Source organism: Fusarium venenatum (assembly GCF_020744135.1).
Source record: "Fusarium venenatum strain MPI-CAGE-CH-0201 chromosome Unknown EDB82scaffold_2, whole genome shotgun sequence".
Classification (NCBI taxonomy): Eukaryota; Fungi; Ascomycota; class Sordariomycetes; order Hypocreales; family Nectriaceae; genus Fusarium; species Fusarium venenatum.
In genome coordinates, this window is record NW_027072130.1 from 8,913,093 (window position 1) to 8,934,644 (window position 21,552).

At 34.2% G+C, this 21,552-nt stretch overlaps 3 protein-coding genes across 3 annotated transcripts; 2 read left to right on the forward strand and 1 right to left on the reverse strand.

The window, feature by feature from the left end:
• Positions 1-4,539: 4,539 nt before the first annotated feature.
• On the reverse strand, positions 4,540-5,212 carry EDB82DRAFT_546183 (uncharacterized protein; the record flags this gene model as incomplete). Its single annotated transcript, XM_025736534.2, has 3 exons — positions 4,540-4,772; positions 4,803-4,934; positions 4,987-5,212. The coding sequence occupies 3 exons, from the start codon at positions 5,210-5,212 to the stop codon at positions 4,540-4,542; spliced, it is 591 nt and encodes a 196-aa protein (XP_025587131.2).
• An 11,637-nt stretch (positions 5,213-16,849) lies between these two features.
• Positions 16,850-18,490, forward strand: EDB82DRAFT_502390 (S-adenosyl-L-methionine-dependent methyltransferase). Its single transcript, XM_025736535.2, has 3 exons — positions 16,850-17,852; positions 17,917-18,073; positions 18,124-18,490. The coding sequence occupies exons 1-3, from the start codon at positions 17,024-17,026 to the stop codon at positions 18,152-18,154; spliced, it is 1,017 nt and encodes a 338-aa protein (XP_025587132.1). The 5' UTR covers positions 16,850-17,023; the 3' UTR covers positions 18,155-18,490.
• An 860-nt stretch (positions 18,491-19,350) lies between these two features.
• Positions 19,351-19,844, forward strand: EDB82DRAFT_557033 (hydrophobin 1; the record flags this gene model as incomplete). The annotated part of the gene is made up of 2 exons (XM_065609687.1): positions 19,351-19,704; positions 19,785-19,844. The coding sequence occupies exons 1-2, from the start codon at positions 19,411-19,413 to the stop codon at positions 19,842-19,844; spliced, it is 354 nt and encodes a 117-aa protein (XP_065465133.1). The 5' UTR covers positions 19,351-19,410.
• Between the last annotated feature and the right edge of the window lie 1,708 nt (positions 19,845-21,552).

Genomic DNA, 21,552 nt, shown 5'->3' on the forward strand with positions numbered 1-21,552 from the left:
GGATCGTACTGCAAGAGCGAGAAGCTGCACACCGACTATGCGCCAGGCAATAAATGCACGCTTAATACATAGGACGAAGAGGAGGAGTAGCAAGAGAAATGGCGCAATACCTCTAATACAAAGACCAGAAACTTAAGAATAAGTGGAGACAAGAATACTCACCACTGTATAACGAGACAGAGATCCGCATATTCAACAGCAGAGAAGACATATATATACAAGGATCGCAAGAACACGAAGATACTATAAAGGCTAATAATAATATATATATAAGCCTACTATATAGGCAAAGCACTAAACCTTCACCATAAGGAACCAGAGTTTAACACTAACGATAAGGCAGAGATAATGCTAATATACCCCTAATACGACAAGATTGCATAGGTATTATATTGCTACCACTGGTATAAACTCCACTAGGAAAACAAGAAAGACAACGACTGCTTTCCAGTGATAATACCTAGAACCCCTAACGACAAACCCTATGCTCTAGAAGAGGTAATAGGCTACCTAATGCACTCTTAGTACGAGAGCATAGGAGTAGCGGAACTTCGATTTAACTTAGCCTACTACTGACAGCAAGAAAAGGCTTAAAGAACAAAAGAGGATATCCGACGAAACCTAGAGATCCTCGAAGAAGCCAATCAAGAGTTTAAGGAACTCACGAAGGGGAAACACGAAGAAACCCAAAACGATAAAGAAAAACAAAACAATAAGGAATTATCTAAAGACACCAATAAACTAGAATGCATATGGGAAGCAGACGGACTTCACCTCGCCAGCATCTACAGCAAGACACAACAACCCGACAAGTTCGCCGAAGAACTAACAAACAAACAAGTATTTGAATATATCGACCTCGAAAAAGAATTCAAACAGGTTAAAATCACAAAAAACAACTACAAAGAATCGGGAAAAGACAAACGCCTTCTGTAACGGAGCCATAGAAGAGCGAAGCACAAGGACAAGAACGACTTGGCCCTCAAAGTGCTCTAGGAGCTACGCAAGATAGCGAGCCTGATCGCCTAGTACTACGAGTTCAGATCAAGGGGAGATGGCTAAACGCATAGATTGACTATAGAGCTAAGAGAAACTTCATCGATCCAAGACTAGTCACGGAGCTCCACCTACCCTAGAGAAAGAAGCAAACACCATACCCGCTCATTAACGCGGAAGGACAACTTTTCAGTTATAACAACGGAATTATAGATCAAGAGACCGATTACCTCGAGATCCTTATCCAAGAAAAGAATCATTAAGTGTATTATAATATTATACTATTAGGAAATAGAATATAATTACTCCTCGGGATAGTATAGCTTAAACGAGAAAACCTAATTATTAACTAGATAACTAGCCAAGTTACATTCTAAAGTAACTTAAACAGAGATAAAGCAATAATCACAATAAACTACGAGAGATCTCAGACTCTAACTGGAGACACCAGCATAAACACGCATAAAATAAACTCACCATACCTATAAAGGACAATACCCCAGTATACAATAAGCATAAAGCAAAAGAAACACATCTTAGGCATACTCAGCAGAAGCGACTTACGAAAAGAAGTCCTATAAAGAGAAATAAATTAAAAAATAATGCCTTATATACCAAAGGAATACCAAAGATATTACAAACTATTCAGAGGAGAATTAGACACCAAGATACCTAAGCACAGCAGATAGGATCACGAGATTATATTAATAAACGAGAATATCCTACTATAAAAAATCTATTCGCTAAACCAACGAGAATCCAAAGAACTATAGAAATATATCCAAGAAGGATTAGAGAAGGGACATATCAGGCCATCTATATCACTAGCAGGAGCACCCATGATATTTATACCCAAGAAAAACGGAAAACTATAACCAGTTATCGACTACCGAGATTTAAATGCTTACACCGTTAAAGATTGGATGCCACTACCGCTAATCATGGAGTTAAAGGACCGATTACAAGGGAAATAGATCTTTACCGCTCTAGACCTCAAGGGAGTATACAATCTTATATGCATCAAGGAAGGAGACAAATGGAAAATGGCATTTCGAACCAAGTTTAGACTTTTTGAGTACCTAGTAATGCCCTTTGGTCTCATAAATGCACCAGCAACCTTCTAGAAGATAATCAACCACGTACTTCGATAATACCTCGATATCTTTATAGTATACTACCTTGACGATATCCTGATCTTCTTAGACAACAAAGAAGAACACAGAGAACATATCCATAAGGTCCTATAACTACTATAGGATGCCAAACTATTAGTTAAACCGGAAAAATGTCACTTCCACGTTACTGAAGTTAACTTTCTAGGACACACTATCAGACTAGGCGAGATACGCATGCAAAAAGATAAAATCTCTGCTATAGCCGATTAGAAAGTCCCTACTAATATTAAGGAAATACAAGCCTTCTTAGGCTTTGCTAACTACTACAGAAGATTCATTAAGGACTTCAGCAAAGTTACTAACCTACTTACGGAGTTAATTAAAAAGAACCAAGCATTCACTTAGAACGACAAAGCCCAACAAGCATTTAAGCAACTCAAGCAAGTAATCCTCAGCGAACCTATCTTAGCCATCTTTAATCCAATAAAAGAAATCAAACTAGAAATAGATGCATCAGACTTCGCCCTAGGAGGACAGATTAGACAATAAGATAACACTAGGAAACTACACCCTATCGCATTCTATTCACATAAACTACACAGAGCAGAATTAAATTACCCTATATACGACAAGGAGTTTTTAGCAATCTTCAACTGCTTTAAAGAGTTCAGACATTACCTCATAGGAAGTAAGCATCAGATTAAAGTCTATACAGACCATAAAAACATCATTTACTTTACCACGACATAAGAACTCAATAGACAATAAACAAGGTACGCCGAGTACTTATATAAATTTAACTTCATTATTATACACCGAAAAGGATCGGATAACAGAAAAGCCAACGCAATTAGCCGACGACCGGATTTCGACATAGGAACGGTTAAAGCTAATAAATAACTCCTCGAAGAAATAAGGAAAGGAGAATACAAGCTTACGCAACAAGCATACACGCTAGGACTCATCGTAGGAGGAAAGGAACTCCTCGATGCGGTTAAAACGATAGAACTCATAGACGCTTTAGAAAAGCACTATGCATAAAACCACGCAAGCCTATCAGAGATAAAAAAGAAATACAAATAACGACAATTCCTAATTAAAGGATTAAATGAATAAATCCAAGATATTATTAATAAATGCAAAAAGTGCAGCCTAAACAGCATATAGAATTAAGGAAAGAAATTCGCAGAATAAGAAGACCTGCGGAAGATGCTATAGAATTACCATGCATATCTACTACACGGTTATCAGGGTATAACAAAGACACTAAAAAGACTACAAGACAAAGGATATAATCCTACACGAAAACAAGTAGAAGATGCAATCAAACAGTGCGATTTATGCGCAAGGATAAAAGCACAACAACATAAACCCTACGGAGGGTTATAACCACTTCCAGTGGCATAACAACCATAGGATTCAATAACAATAGACTTTATCACTAAACTACCGCTTTCAGAAGAACCTTTAACCGGAATCTTCTATAACAATATACTAGTGGTAGTAGACCGTTTAATAAAGTTTTACTACTATATCCCTTATCAGGAAGCAACTAAAGCAGAATAAATAGCCTATATCTTTTATGATTAAATTTTCAGGAACCATAGACTACTATCCGAGATCCTATCGGATAGAGGTATAACGTTCGCTAGCAAATTTTAGCAAGCACTCTTAGCCTTGCTAGGAATAAATCACCGAATATCTACTGCATTTAGACCGCAAATAGACAGATAAACTGAACGAATAAACCAAGTACTGGAATAATACTTGCAATACTATATTAATTACGAATAAGACAACTGGGTCAAAAAGTTACCTATCGCCCAATTCGCCTATAACACGGCTTACAATAAAAGCACTAAGTTAACCCCAGTATACGCTAACTTTAGATTTACACTAGACGCTTACTACGATAAACGAGATCCTAAAACGGTAAATCCTATAGCAATACTAAAAGCAGATAACCTCAAAAACCTACACAAGGAAATAAAAAAGGAACTAGAATATATCAGATAACGAATAAAGCGTTACTACGATAAAAAGAAGGTAGAGGGACTAACCTTCAAGGAGGGAGACATGGTTTACCTATCCATAAAAAACATTACAATAAAATGGCCTTTATATAAACTGGACTATAAGTTCATCGGACTATATAAAATTAAACGATAAGTCAAGAAAGATATCTATAAACTGGAGCTATCGGCAAAAATTAGACTCTACCTAATTTACCATATCTCATTTCTTAAAACAGCCGCCGATACTATTAAAGTCAAAATCGGCAATAAACCTGAAGAAATTAATAGACCAGAAACCTACGAGGTCAAAGAAATCAGAGATATGCAAAAAATCAACGGATAAATAATATATTTGGTGAAATAGAAAAACTACCTAGAAAACGAAAACACATAGGAACCACCAAAACACCTAATTAATGCCTAACGACTCCTAAAGAGCTTTTACCAATAACGTCAGAAAACAAAGAAGGATCCACGTATGGCCTAAGACCAAGAGACTCGAAAGTAGACTGCTCAGCAATGGCCAACCAGTCACGAAAAGTACCATTCGACTTGGCCAACTCCAATGAAGCCTCTTTATCCTTCTCCGCCTTTTCCAACTTATCCATTGAATTCAGACCACGCTGAATCATATCCATACCTTTCACTTCAACCTAACGACGCTGTCGCCTTAAACGAGTGATCTTTGAGAATTGAGCATTCATTTTATTATGAATACGAGAAGACTCGGCTTGGAGACGAATTAGCTCCTCTTCAGCAGCCTCCTTATCTCGCTCTAATTGACATTTCTTATCGGCAAGTTTGCGAGCTGACGTCATTTAATACATAAATCATCAAAAAACCACAGAAAAATCACTCACCCGCCGACAACGATAAACCATGACCATCACAAGAATAACCAGCCTTTGCATAAGGCTCACAACAGTTAGACTTCTCAGGATTAAGAATACACTGATCAGTCAGACTATGACTCATGCAGTTCAAACAAGGCATGATTCTGACACCAAGTGATGAAATAGTGGTTAAAAGGGCGTGACGGTTTTCGGTAGATTTCTTTTTCGCTTTTGCTATACGGTTAGCAGACATCTTAGGAGTAAGATTATAGGTTTAAGTTGGCTTACCAGGGCTAACCAACAAAGAAGAATGTTATAGACTAGGCCTTGAGGACAAGACCTGGAGAGGGGAGAGATCGTGTTACGATTCAACGGATAGCTTAGTTACCCTGCACAGGCCCCTATATTTTTTCACCAATCACCTACTATGATCACTTGATACGATCAGTGCCAAGACTCTACGCTCAGCACTAATCCAACTTGATCAGTACTGATCCTCTCGGCTTAGCACTGATCCTACGATAACCTCACTGATCGCCCAGAAACACCCAAGTATATATATATTCACTTAGCACTAGTTAGTATACTTAGCTCGACAGCTATTAATTAAAATATCTTTACCTAAATACGCCTGACCCGCCTTATTCACTATTAAGAGATATAACACTTCGCAATCGCTTAGTATCACATGCCCTACGACTCTGCCAATATAAACTTAGAACGGACTAGTTTATCCCTTGGAAAACCCAACCGTCACACAAGGTAGCTATTATATTACTGGGAAATATAATGAAATTTTCCTTACTATACTATATATATAAGACCTTAACCCTTTACAGTGTATTAATAAGCGTATAGTAACCTTAACTATTCTTTTAAATATATTAATATTATTTGCAAAGGTATATACTTTATAAGATATTAGTAATAAGTATTAAGAAGCTTTAAGTTAAAGATTAATATAGAAGTAATATTAAACTAATTAAGTATAACTATGAGTAATCTTAATAATATTTATATCTTTGCAGAGCCTATAGTGTTATCTGAAATAAATTTCTCGCCTTAAATGTTATAACCAGGTTATATATACCCCACTTTCACACTATTCCACTTTGACATAACCCACCTTGACACTCACTTTATACCAATTATATCAGGACCGAAAGATCAACTCTTAGTCCCTAAATACTGACTAATTAGATAAGGACTAAATAACTTCACATCAGTCCAGGATTAATAACCTAGTATCTCAGTCTAAGACTAGTATAACGATAATGCCTATTACCTTATACCTCTAGACTAATATAAATAGCTATACTCTTTAAGCATTAAATAGAACTTAGCTTACTAGCTATTAATAAATATCTTTACCTGAATACGCCTAACCTGCCTTATTCACTATTAAGAGATATAATACTTTGCAACCACTTAGTATTATATGCCCTACGACTCTGCCAATATAAACTTAGAATGGACTAGTTTATCCCTTGGAAAACCTAACTATTATACATTAATAGCTCTTATTTAGAATATACTGCATAAACGCTGAGTAATATTATTATACTATTATAATATCTATTAACGCTAATAATAACGGACTGGTATCACCTTACACGGGACTACCTCCTAGTATAGCTAAAATAATAGCTAAGCTTTAATAGCTTAGAAATACTATATAAACCCTACAGGGGAGAGTAAATAAATAACCTCCGCCTGCACTACCGGTTAACCCTATTAATAATTAATATAACCTAGGAGAAATTATTAAGCCCCTAACCCTGGAACTATTTAAAGGGAAAGCAGTAGATATTTTACTATTCCTTACCTATATAAAAGGATATTTTAAGCTATTTCCTACTAAACTGAATACTGCAGTAAAAAAGATACTATATACTGCACTATTAATCTAAGGAGATACTAAGGATTAGTTTAAACCCCTCTGGAAAGACTATCTGGAAAACGACTATAATCAGTAAGACTAGGAAACTTAGAATATATTTACAGACTGGCTTAACTTTAAAGCACTCCTGAAGGATAACTTCGGCGTAATTAATAAAGAACGATAAGCAGCTGCTAAAATCCTCGGTCTTAAATAGTAAAGATTATATGCAGTATACTCTGCTAAGTTTTAATAACTTGCCGCTAAAATAGATTAGGATAATAAAGCACTTATAGAAATTTATTACTATAGCCTAAAGGAAGAAATTAAAGATAAACTTTATAAGGCAGATAGACCTAATAATCTTATAGAGTATATTACTATAGCTATTAAAATCAATAAATAATAGTATAAACACAAAAGAGAGAAAGCCAATGCCATAAGAAAGGGAAGCAACTATAACCCTTATTTTCCAAATTAATACTGCAATAATAATAATCACGGAAATAACTATAGCTATAATAAGAATAACTCTTAAAACTAATAATAGCAGCGAAATAATACCTTGCATAGAATGCAACCTGGACCCATGGCCCTCAGAGCTATATAACTAAATAATCTAGGAAGAGATATATCTAAATGCAAGTGCTATAACTGTAACCAGTTAGGATATATATTATAAAACTGCCTTAAGCTATAAAAACTATAAAACCTAAATTAAGGTAAGTAAATACTTAGAATAACTAACTAATAGAAACCTTAAATAGCATAGTGCACCTAGATGCTGGGAATATATAGAATAGGGTATAATATAGCTAATAAAAAAGCCCTAGAAAAGGACACTAAAACCAAGACCTAATAGGTTATATACCCAGATAGCTCGGTTAAAACGCTATCTGACCTATTTAAATCCTTAAATAAAATCAGGGAATATTACCAGAAGGAAATAGAGGTTAAAACCAAGGAAGTTAAGGCCAAGAAGGCATAAAAGAAATACCATAACTAAACCCCTGAATAAAAAGAAAAACAGTTATAAAGATAATAGGACTAGTACTATAAAAATAAATAAACACTAGGAGTTATAATAACCCTAACGATGCCTAGCAATACCTTAAATAAAGGCAATTAAGCAATAGATAACCTCCCTATAAGGACTAAAGTATAAGAAAAAGAAGGGATTATACTATAAGAGCGAGAAGCTATATACCGGCTATACGCCAGGCAATAAATGCACGCTTAATATATAGGATAAAGAGGAGGAGTAGCAAGAGAAATAGCGCAATACCTCCGATATAAAGACCAGAAACTTAAGAATAAGTAGAGATAAGAATACTTACTACTATATAACAAGACAGGGATCCGCATATTTAATAGCAGGGAAGATATATATATATAAGGATTGCAAGAATATAAAGATACTATAAAAGTCAAAAATATATATATATAGGCTTACTATATAGGCAAAGCATTAAACCTTTACTATAAGGAACCAGAGTTTAATACTAATAATAAGGCAGAAATAATACTAATGCACCCTTAATATAATAAGATTGCATAGGTATTATATTGCTACTATTAGTATAAACTCCACTGAGAAAATAAGAAAGATAATAACTACTTTCTAGTGATAATACCTAGAAACCTTAATAATAAACCCTACGCTCTAGAAGAGATAATAGGCTACTTAATGCACTCTTAGTATAAGAGCATAGGAGTAGTGGAACTTCGATTTAACTTAGCCTACTACTGATAGCAAGAAAAGGCTTAAAGAATAAAGGAGGATATTTAATAAAACCTAGAGATCCTTAAAAAAGCCAATTAAGAGTTAAAGGAACTTATAAAGGGAAAACATAAAGAAACCCAAAATAATAAAGAAAAACAGAATAATAAGGAATTATCCGAAGATATCAATAAACTAGAATGCATATAGGAGGCAGATAGACTTTACTTCGCTAGCATCTACAGTAAGATATAATAACTTAATAAGTTCGCCGAAGAACTAGCAAATAAATAAGTATTTAAATATATTAACCTCGAAAAAGAATTTAAATAGGTTAAAATTATAAAAGATAACTACGAAGAATTAAGAAAAGATAAATGCCTTCTATAATAAAGCTATAGAAGAGTAAAGTATAAGGATAAGAATAACTTAGCCCTTAAAGTGCTCTAGGAGCTATATAAAATAGCAAGCCTGATCGCCTAGTACTATGAGTTTAGATTAAGGGAAGATAGCTAAATGCATAGATTAACTATAGAGCTAAGAGAAACTTTATTAATCTAAGACTAGTCATAGAGCTCTATCTACCCTAGAGAAAGAAGTAAATACTATACCTACTTATTAATATAGAAGGGTAACTTTTCAGTTATAATAATAGAATTATAGATTAAGAGACTAATTACCTTGAGATCCTTATCTAAGAAAAGAATTATTAAGTATATTGCGATATTATACTATTAGGAAATAGAATATAATTACTCCTCGGAATAGCATAGCTTAAACGAGAAAACCTAATTATTAACTAGACGACTGGCTAAGTTATATTCTAAAGTAGCTTAAATAGAGATAAAATAATAATTATAATAAACTATAAGAGATTTTAGACTCTAATTAGAGATACCAGCATAAGTATATATAGAATAAACTTACTATACCTATAAAGGATAATACCCTAGTATATAATAAGCATGAAGTAAAAGAAATATATCTTAGGTATATTTAGCAGAAGTGACTTATAAAAAGAAGTCTTATAAAGAGAAATAAATTAAAAAATAATGCCTTATATACTAAAGGAATACTAAAGATATTATAAACTATTTAAAGGAGAATTAAATACTAAGATACCTAAGTATAGCAGATAGGATTATAAGATTATACTTATAAATAAGAATATCCTACTATAAAAAATCTATTTACTAAATTAATAAGAATCCAAAGAACTATAGAAATATATCTAAGAAGGATTAGAAAAGGGATATATTAGGCCATCTATATTACCAGCAGGAGCACCTATGATATTTATACCTAAGAAAAACGGAAAACTATAACCAGTTATTAACTACTGAGATTTAAATACTTGCACTATTAAAGATTAGATACTACTACCGCTAATCACAGAGTTAAAAGACTAATTACAGGGAAAACAGATCTTCACCGCTCTAGACCTCAAGGGAGTATATAATTTTATACGCATTAAGGAAAGAGATAAATAGAAAATAGCATTTTAAACTAAGTTCAGACTTTTTAAATACCTAGTAATGCCTTTTAGTCTTATAAATGCACTAGCAACCTTCTAGAAGATAATTAACTATATACTTCGATAATACCTTAATATCTTTATAATATACTACCTTAATAATATCCTAATCTTCTTAGACAATAAAGAAGAATATAGAGAATATATCTATAAGGTCCTATAACTACTATAGGATACTAAACTATTAGTTAAACTGGAAAAATATTACTTCTATATTACTAAAGTTAACTTTCTAGGATATACTATTAGACTAGGCGAGATATATATGCAAAAAGATAAGATCTCTGCTATAGCTAATTAAAAAGTCCTTATTAATATTAAAGAAATATAAGCCTTCTTAGGCTTTACTAATTATTATAGAAGATTTATTAAAGACTTTAGCAAAGTTACTAACTTACTTATAGAGTTAACTAAAAAGAACTAAGCATTTAATTAGAATAATAAAGCCTAATAAGCATTTAAGCAACTTAAGCAAGTAATCCTTAGTGAATTAGTCTTAGTAATCTTTAATCTAATAAAAGAAATTAAACTAGAAATAGATGCATTAGACTTTGCCCTAGGAGGATAGATTAGATAATAAGATAATACTGGGAAACTATACCCTATTGCATTTTACTTATATAAACTACACAGAGTAGAACTAAACTACCCTATATATAATAAGGAGTTTTTAGCAATCTTTAACTGCTTTAAAGAGTTTAGATATTACCTTATAGGAAGTAAGCATTAGATTAAAGTCTATATAGACTATAAGAATATTATATACTTTACTATAATATAAGAACTTAATAGATAATAAATAAGGTATGCCGAGTACTTATATAAATTTGACTTTATTATTATATACCGAAAAGGATTAGATAATAGAAAAGCTAATGCAATTAGCCGATAACTGGATTTTAATATAAGAATAGTTAAAGCTAATAAATAACTCCTCAAAGAAATAAGAAAAGGAGAATATAAGCTTATATAATAAGCATATATGCTAGGACTTATCGTAGGAGGAAAGGAACTCCTTAATGCGGTTAAAACGATAGAACTTATAGACGCTTTAGAAAAGCACTATATATAAAACCACGCAAGCCTATTAGAGATAAAAAAGAAATATAAATGATAATAATTCCTAATCGAAGGATTAAATAAATAAATCTAAGATATTATTAATAAATGCAAAAAGTATAGCCTAAATAGTATATAGAGTTAAGGAAAGAAATTTACAGAATAAGAAGACCTGCGAAAGATACTATAAAATTACTATGCATATCTGCTATATAGTTATTAAGGTATAATAAAGACACTAAAAAGACTATAAAGTAAAGGATATAATTCTATATAAAAATAAGTAGAAGATGCAATTAAATAATGCAACTTATGCGCAAGAATAAAAGTATAACGATATAAACCCTACGGAGGATTATAACTACTTCCAGTGGCATAATAACTATAGGATTTAATAATAATAGACTTTATTATTAAACTACTGCTCTTAGAAGAACCTTTAACTGGAATCTTCTATAACAGTATACTAGTAGTAATAGACCGATTAATGAAGTTTTACTATTATATCCCTTATTAGGAAGTAACTAATGCAGAATAAATAGCCTATATCTTTTATAATTAAATCTTTAGAAACTATAGATTACTATCTAAGATCCTCTTAGATAGAGGTATAATATTCGCTAGCAAATTTTAGTAAGCACTCTTAGCCTTACTAGGAATAAATCACTGAATATCTACTGCATTTAGACTATAAATAGATAGACAAACTGAATAAATAAACTAAGTACTAGAATAATACTTGCAATACTATATTAATTATAAATAAGATAACTGGGTTAAAAAGTTACCTATTGCCTAATTCGCCTATAATATAGCTTATAATAAAAGCACCAAGTTAACCCTAGTATATGCTAACTTTAGATTCACACTAAACGCTTACTACGATAAATGAGATCCTAAAACGGTAAATCCTATAGCAATACTAAAAGCAGATAACCTTAAAAACCTATATAAGGAAATAAAAAAGGAACTAGAATATATCAGATAACGAATAAAGCGCTACTATAATAACAAGAAGGTAGAGGGATTAACCTTTAAGGAGGGAGATATAGTCTACCTATCTATAAAAAATATTATAATAAAATGACCTTTATATAAACTGGACTATAAGTTTATCAGACTATATAAAATCAAATAATAAGTTAAGAAAGATATCTATAAACTAGAGCTACTAGTAAAAATTAGACTCTATTTAATTTACTATATCTTATTTCTTAAAATAGCCGCTGATACTATTAAAGTTAAAATCGGCAATAAACCTAAAGAAATTAATAGACTAGAAACCTATGAGGTCAAAGAAATCAGAGATATATAAAAAATTAATAGATAAATAATATATTTAGTAAAATAGAAAAACTACCTAGAAAACGAAAACATATAAGAACTACTAAAATACCTAATTAATGCCTAGTAACTCCTAAAGAACTTTCACCATTAGCTTTAAAAATCAGATTAGTAAATAGAATATTAGAAAATACAGAGTTCTAATTGACTATATTAAAAGCACTATAAGACTGAACCTCGCTTACGGTTAAAGACTTAACCTGGTTAATAATAGGAACTTCGCAATCCTCTAAGGACTGCATCCCATAAATAAATAATGCATTACCCTGCTCTTTAAGGCGACGTTTTATCTTGCAAATACGAGCTAAATAAGCCATAGCCTCCTCGAGAGCCTCTTCAGCAGCACGCTTATCTTCTTTAACCTTCTTTTACTCTTTTATATTTCAAGAAACTAGAGAAAATTCAGCAGGCACTATAAAAATACACGGAAATAACCTACGAAAAGTCATAACGCCAGAACTATCGCAAACTACCTTTGCCTTAATATAGTTACTATAGCGATTAGACTTCTTATCTTTTGCCTTGTAAATCAAATTGCAATAAAAACACCTAGAATAAGGCATAATATAATCACTAAAATCCTAAATATATATAGCAAGAGCTCCCGATTCAGAAGACTTTTAATGCTTAAATTTCGCTATATAACCAGATATATTATTAGCCACCAGAAAAAATAAATGCAGGTCCAAATTGGACTCACCAGGAAACAAGGACTAACCGCAGGAAATAAACAACGTAAGAAGCAGGTCTCGAGGACAAGACCTAACGGAGGGGAGAGATCATATTATAACCAGGTTATATATACCCCACTTTCACACTATTCCACTTTAATATAACCCACCTTAACACTCACTTTATACTAATTATATTAGGATCGAAAGATTAACTCTCAGTCCCTGAACACTGACCAATTAGACGAGGACCGAATAACTTTACATCGGTCCAGGACCGACGACCTGGTATCTCAGTCTAAGACTGGTATAACGATAATACCTATTGCCTTATACCTCTAGACTAATATAAATAGCTATACTCTTTAAGCATTAGATAGAACTTAGCTTACCAGCTATTAATAAATATCTTTACCTAAATACGCCTGACCTGCCTTATTTACTATTAAGAGATATAACACTTTGCAACCGCTCAGTATTACATGCCCTACGACTCTGCCAATATAAACTTAGAACGGACTAGTTTATCCCTTGGAAAACCCAACCATCACATTAAAGTACTAGACTAACTTACTGCCTTGCTGTATACCCCCCCGTTCTATATACCCATAACAGCATTATATTACTAATGCAATAAATACTTTAAATAACTTTATAATTACATATAGTAGTTTAATTTAATTTAGATTTAATATACTATTTAGCTGACTTTTATTATATTTATATTTTATTTTTACTTTTTAATTTTCCTTTTTCTATAGCCTTTTCTCTTAATCTATATATTATATTCTTTCTAGCTTTATTATATACTATAAAAATATTATTAATTAAAGGGAAAGCTATATTTAAGTTAAATTTAATTATAACTTTATTAATAGGTTCCTCTATTACTAATAAAGCTTTAAGAATAGCTTTTTCCTCTTTAAGCTATTAAATTTAATTATTTATATTATTAATTACTTAAGGTTATTTTCCTTGTGTTACGACCTGAGCGGTTACGTCACGTGTACCCCACTTTTTCACTTTTCACTTCCCCACATCGTACCGCAAGATCGGCCAATCGACGATAGACTAACACTTACATAGACCGACGGCGCTCCAGGACCGCGTCGCTCCAGGACCGACGACGACCTAACTCATCGTCGCTCCTAACATAGTAGACATTAGTATATATATATTTACTTAGCACTAGTTAGTATACTTAGCTCGATAGCTATTAATAAAACATCTTTAGCTGAATACGCCTAACCTGCCTTATTCACTATTAAGAGACGTAATACTTCATAATCATTCAGTATTACATGCCCTACGACTCTGCCAATATAAACTTAGAACGGACTAGTTTATCCCTTAGAAAACCCAACCGTCACACCTTGTAATATAATTAAAGTTATAAAATAATATAATTCTATTACTTTAAGTAGCTTTTTATTATTTTTAAAGATTAATATTTCCCTGTATATAATAATTATAGTTCTTAAGGGATAAACTAGTCTATACTAGGTTTATATTAGTAAATATATAGGGCATTATAATACTAAGTATAGTAAAGTATTATATCTCTTAATAGTAAATAGAGTAAGTAAGGTATATTTAAGTAAAGATATTTTAGTAATAGCTATTAAGCTAAGAATATTAACTAATACTAAATGAATATATATATATATAAAGGGTTACTTATATAGTAATAAGCCTTAGAGAAAGGCTTATAATACTTATAATATCAGAGGTAAGCTATAGGGTAGGTTTTATATATGCATGAGTAAGCTTAATAAGGCTTACTCTAGTATAAGTAAGCTTAGTATTAATTAGAGGAAGATTATAGAGTATATATAATATAACCGCCGGGATTATAATATTAAGTATAATATATAACTTATATTATACTTAATAGTCTCTATTAAGAGGGGTTTAATAGTATTATCTTTTATATAAATATATTTATAAATTAATAGATAAAGATATCTAAGTTAAATTATTAGTCTTAATAACTTTAGATTATAGTATTATATTTATCCTAGCTATTATACTAGCCTGGGTTTCCCTAAGTTATATACTATCCTATATAATATTTTTACTATTAATAACCTATTAAAGTCCCTTAAAGTAGTTAATTATAGATTTCCTTATTATAGTATATTTTTTAAATAGTTTATAGACTTTTATAAGCTTCTTTTCTATAATAAAATATTATATAAAGAACTAGTCTACTTAGTTTCTATTAATATAGAATACTATACTATTAACCTTAAATAACTACTTAATAAAACTATATATTTTAGACTATTTAAGAGGCTAATATGCCTTTTCTCTCTTAATAATATATAATTTTCTAAGTCTTCCTTTTACTTAAGTATTAATAATAATTCTTTTTAATATATAATACTATTATTATAGGCTTTAATATATTAATCCTTTAATATTAAGAGCTTAATAAAGTATTTTTATACTAAAGCTTATAAACTATAAATTTTAATATTATTAATAGTATAAAAGATCCTATATCTATAATCTAATAGCTATAAATTTATCACTATTAAAAAAAACGGATTTAATTTAATAAATATAGAGCAATATGAAAGTGCAGGCTTTAATAACGGGTAGATAATGCGGGGTGTACGGCAAGGCGGTGAATTAGTCTAGACGTCATTCGTTTCAGGCTTCCGTGGTCTAATGTCCTGTTTAAGTTCTTAGATATACCCAGGGAGAATAATGGGTCCTCGAACATGTCTGCCTGGTAAGCCACATACTCGTGAATGATGGGAAAGGACGGGGGATTAGTCAAGGTATCAAGGATCGAGGTGGATTCATCAATCAAAACTTCAGTGCTTGACTCAAGGTGTTGTGCTTGTGCACCACCCGAATCATTAGTATCACACCGGTGCAGTACGGAGTTAAAAACTCGTCATCTACATCGACGTTAATCTCAAGACGAGAAAATAGCCTGGCTATAGTTATATGCACTCGCCAGCGGCGGCAGTGGCTGATTGGCTGAAGCTGATAAGTTTCTTGCTTAGCCGAAGCAAGGCTACCTCAAGTCTGTGATTTACGGCGATCAGCTTGAGGTGTGCATCAAGGAGGACAGAATAGCGATCATTTTCAATTTGGGTGTCGGTGCCAGTGGATACCTTTTGTAGTAAATCAATAGCCTCTGGAAGTTTGCGTATATATGTGAGGTTCCTTCGACGCAGATACCGCTGCAATACACAGTTCTGTACTCTTTTGCGCTCCGACGAAACAAGTGCACTGCCCGCTTTTCTTTTTTCTTGCTGGAGGTATTGGATCTAGATATGCATGGATTCTTAGGTAAGCAATTTGCCTGGTTGTAGCTTATCTGTTTTATCGTATGCATCTAATTCTTGAATTGAAGTAGCTGGTGCAAAGATATCATTGAGTCTTGACATCTGTTAGAACAACAGTAGCGCTAGTTCAAACCTAAACAAGGCTTCACGGGCTTTCGGGCCCCCGGATTCCCCGGATTCCCCGACCCTAGACCATGTTTTATACAGGAGAAAATTTAGCTTATGGGATTTATTCCAATCTTCTCCACTAGATACCCCTTTGGAAGGTGATAGAGTGTATCAATATTGATCCGTGACATGGAAGAGACGGGCGACCTTACCCATAGAGGCTAAACAGCCGATTATTGATGGATCAATGAGAAGTTCGTCAGCCCATCCTAGCGAGGGCAACTTCCGAATGTGCGGTATTTAGGCCAAAGTTGCGGCGGGGGCCGCACGTGTTTTTATTTTATTTTTAACTTGAGGCACTCAGGACATATTGACCGCCATTCATTCAACCCTCAGCCCTGGCTCTCCAAGATAATTCCTCTGGTAAATATTTTTAATATCTCCGCAATGACTTCACCTGAACTAGAATCTGCTCCACCTGCCAGGACTGCGGTTCTTGAAGTTGATGAAATTGACACAAATGATAGCGACCAAGACTCGTTTCTCCAGACGGATGAGGAAGGTTCTACATCGTCCGTTACCTCCAGCATTCTACAATATCGACAAGAGAACGGTCGAACATATCATGCCTACAAGGACGGCCAGTATGTAATGCCAAATGACGAGCGCGAGCAGGATAGGCTTGACTTGCAACATCATTTATTCCTCGTTACCTTTGAAAACAAGTTGTATCTCTCACCAGCTGGGCGAAATGGTCACCAATTGCACCACGTTCTTGATGTCGGAACTGGTACTGGCCTCTGGGCCATGGACTTTGCAGACGAGAATCCCAGTGCATCGGTTATCGGTGTAGATCTTAGCCCCATCCAGAGTCCATTTGTCCCTCCCAACTTGAGCTTTCAGGTGGATGATATCGAAGAACCTTGGACATTCAACGTCAAGTTTGACTTCATCTATAGTCGTATGATGACAGCCTCGTTCGCCGACTGGCCTGGTTTCTTCTCGAAAGCCTATGAAAACCTTGCTCCGGGTGGCTGGATTGAACTAGCCGACATCTACCCCATTACTAGCGATGATGGAACATTGAGAAAGAACTCAGCGACATATGAATGGGCGACTAAGTTGCTTGAAGGAACCAAGGCGATTGGGCGACCATTTGATGGAGCTGACAAGTACAAGGAGCAGCTTGAAGCACAAGGCTTCCAAAATGTCCAGCAGACAGTCTTTAAGTGGCCTCAGAATACTTGGCCCAAAGACTCCAAGCACAAAGAGCTTGGTAAGTTTCAACATAAGGGGAGAGGGATTATGTGGATGGCGTATGTTATACTAATCAAAAATAGGGGCCTGGAATCTCGAAAACATAAGCTCTGGTCTTGATGGCCTCAGTTCTGCTGTCTATACCCGTGTGCTCGGGTGGACGAAAGAAGAACTTGAAGTTTTACTTGCCAAGGTTCGCCGCGAGCTCAAGGATAAGAGCATCCACGCATACTGGCCTATGTAAGTTATGCTGATATATGTTTTGTACATGATGACTAATATATGGATAGCTATGTTGTTTATGGTCAGAAACCTGAGTAACCAAATACTTTCGTGTTTGGGGGAGGGGAATGGCAATTAAGATCCATTGACGTGTCTGCCGTGTTCTTCTATGCTAGTGTGGCATGGCGATATAGATTACCATGGGAATGCTTGGATCTCCCACCTGTCTAGTCCGACTACTCCATGTCTCGAACTACACTTGAGGCACGGAGTTTTATTCCACGTTACTGCTACTTGACAAGCTTCCTAATCAGATCGCTGTACTTTTCCAGGATCGCGCTAAAATATATCTTAATATTCTCTGTGCTTTCTACTAACTGGCGCTTGACCGGTTAAAACTTGTAGGAAAAATAAAGATTCATCTATTTCTTTGAAGATCCTCAAAGTATATTTAACTATAATTCTACCGAGGATTCTTTTAAGTTAGTCCTGGACTGAGTATTAGAGATTTTACTGGGGCGAGAGATAATAGTGGGAATTTGCATGGAGCTATTAAACTTCGAGATATGCCCATATTAGTGGAAATTTGCAAGTGCAGTGCCAAGAGACTAAACCTAAAAGAGTGCGCTATATTGTTCCAGTCCATCATTTCCCCTTTGCACAGTCACTAGGGATTACATCTTGTCCTAGGTCTTTACTACAGTTTCTTAGACATCTGTAATCTTATAACTGATAGTATACTTCTAAATAAATCTGTAATTCTTATCGTCATTGTGAAATTATTTATAAAAATTAGTTATAGGCAATAGATTACTTTATTTTAATTAACCATACTGCTTAACATATTATTTAAAATGGGACTGCCTCACTGGGAATATGCCAGGGATCTAAGATTAGACCTGCTAACTTAGGTCCAAAAGAAGAGTTTACTTATCATTTTCGCTAAGTCCTAGGGACTAATAGAGATATGTCATAGCTATTCTTGAGCTAATGCAGCGTCCTGTGTCTTAGGAACCGTTCCTAGACTATTCGCTGTAAGGGATGTATTGTTATATCGTATCGCACATGTTTGCCCCACATGGCCAGTATCTGTATGCAAGAACATGTGTATCAAAGATACAATTTTGAGACATTCGGTTATCTCAAGCCGACTACTGTAGTTTTTGCCCATAGACGATTTGAACAACCTCGTTATTCTCTGAGCTATAAAACATTGGGAAGATCCTCTAAGTATTGGACCATTCTACAACATCACTCATCAGATTCCAATCGTTTATATTACAATTTTCAACTTAGGCAACTTTTCCAAAGGTTTCTTAACTTCCAATAATCTTTCTACCTATCAATCTTTCAAGATGCATCCCTTAACTGTCATCACTTTCTTTATCTCAGTCGCTGCTGCTTCGAAGTGCAAGGGTAACCGGCACTGTTCTGTTGACGAGCTCACTGTCTCCCAAGCCCAGAATACCTGTGGCAATGACATGACCGTCCAATGCTGCAACAAGGTTTCTAACAAGCCTGCTGGAAATGCTGCGGGACAGGGCTCGGTTATCCTTAACGATTTGACCCTCTTCGATGGATGCTCTGATCTCAGTCTCAACGTTGTCGGTATCCTTGTTGGCCTTCTGGGAAAGAAGTTCGGTGGCAATGTTACTTGCTGCCAGAACAGTCCCTCTACTTTAAAGTCATTTCCTCCAATAGACCCTATGAAAAAGCTAACATCTTGCAGGCCAGCGGCGGTCTTATTAATGGAGCTCTGCCTTGCATTGCATTGAGCTCTTTAATCTAAGCCTTTTCGCTTTAGAATGCTTAAGACTGGCTGATTAACATTTTAAAGTAATAGGAGTATTACGACCTCAGCGGTTATGTCACGTGTACCCTATAATTTTCACCAATTACAGTGATGACTAATAAATGTCCCCTCACTTCGGACATTCCCCGCCCGTCTCCTCGACATAACACCGATACCCCTGCATAATAAAGCAGTAATATTATGTCTAAATGGAGTCTAAATCTGATGAGCTTACTGATATTCTAGTTAGAAATCACACCAGAAATATCGAATGGAGCATTGAGGCGAAAGGCGCGATAATTGGTATGCGAATCGCGGGTATCTTATAGCGCGCAGTCGCGCTAAAGTTAGAGATAGATTATAAATGCATCGGGGCTATTGAGAAGAGATTTACCTAGACAGTAACTATATAAAATGAGTCTCGAAAAGGTGCTCCTAAGAAGCTTAACTGTGCCTAAGGACAGTATATTATGCATATTATTCGCCGAGATCCCTTTATTAAGTGGAAGGATCTCTTATCCGAGTTGCAGGAATTAATATGCCTTTAGACTCTGAAAAACGCCGTATCCTTTTACTATAAGCGCAAATAGAAGGCAATAGAGAGACCCTATATATTATTTAAATATGCTTCTCTTAGACGATGATTCGCATAAAAGTGGTTACCGAGAGTTAAAGAATTAGTCGCTATATATCCATTTAAAGTCTATGCTTATATTATACTAATTACTGGATTAGATAATTCATTTAGATGAATCTTCTATTAATAACTCCCCTTATAACCCTAACCTTAATGTGATAGTTGTGGTTCCCAAGGGATAAACTAGTCTATACTAGGTTTATGTTGGCAGATATATAGGGCATTATAATACTAAGTATAGCGAAGTGTTATATCTCTTAATAGTAAATAGAGCGGGTAAGGCATATTTAAGTAAAGATAGTTTATTAATAGCTATTAAGCTAAGTATACTAACTAATACTAAGTGAATATATGTATATACTTAAGAGATCCTTAAGGGATCGCTTAGGTCTAGGGATTGCAGTAATCCTGGATTATAGGTGCTCTTGGAGTATAGTAATCCTATGTAAGCGTAATCTACTTGTGATTGGTCTGGTAAACTCGGGAAGCGAGTTCACGATTAAGTGGGTCAAGTTGCATGGAATTTATAGGGTACACGTGACATAACCGCTAGGGTCGTAACAGTTAGCTTAAAGCCGGGTAAGTTCTTCTGCGTTTAATCCCATGGCTTTTATCTTGAGAAGGAGTTATACATAGTATAAACATCGCTGCGTTACAGATTGGAGGGAAATTATGCCGACATTATGTTATAATGCCACCGAACTGGAAAAGAAACCATGCTATTTCTTAACATTAAAACCGACTTCTTTATATTCAGAAGCTGTTAAGCAAATTTTAAATCCTCACATAGTTTGGACTATGAGCTCCAAGCCAAGATAGGAACAATTGTTTGCCCCAAGTTCTTCAGCTACGCAATCACCCCGACCATCATCTTAAGTAGTAGTAAAAAGAATGCGCGTTAATGGCAGCGCAAGAATGCATCGAATTTAGAACAGTTAGATTATATTCATAATTTAGATACTCAAGAATATTTAGACTTTGCTATATATCTTGAACAAAGTTATCCCAAAGGCATAATTTCCCGATTGAGACCCCTATATCCATTCTGTTGTAATATGATCATCCAGT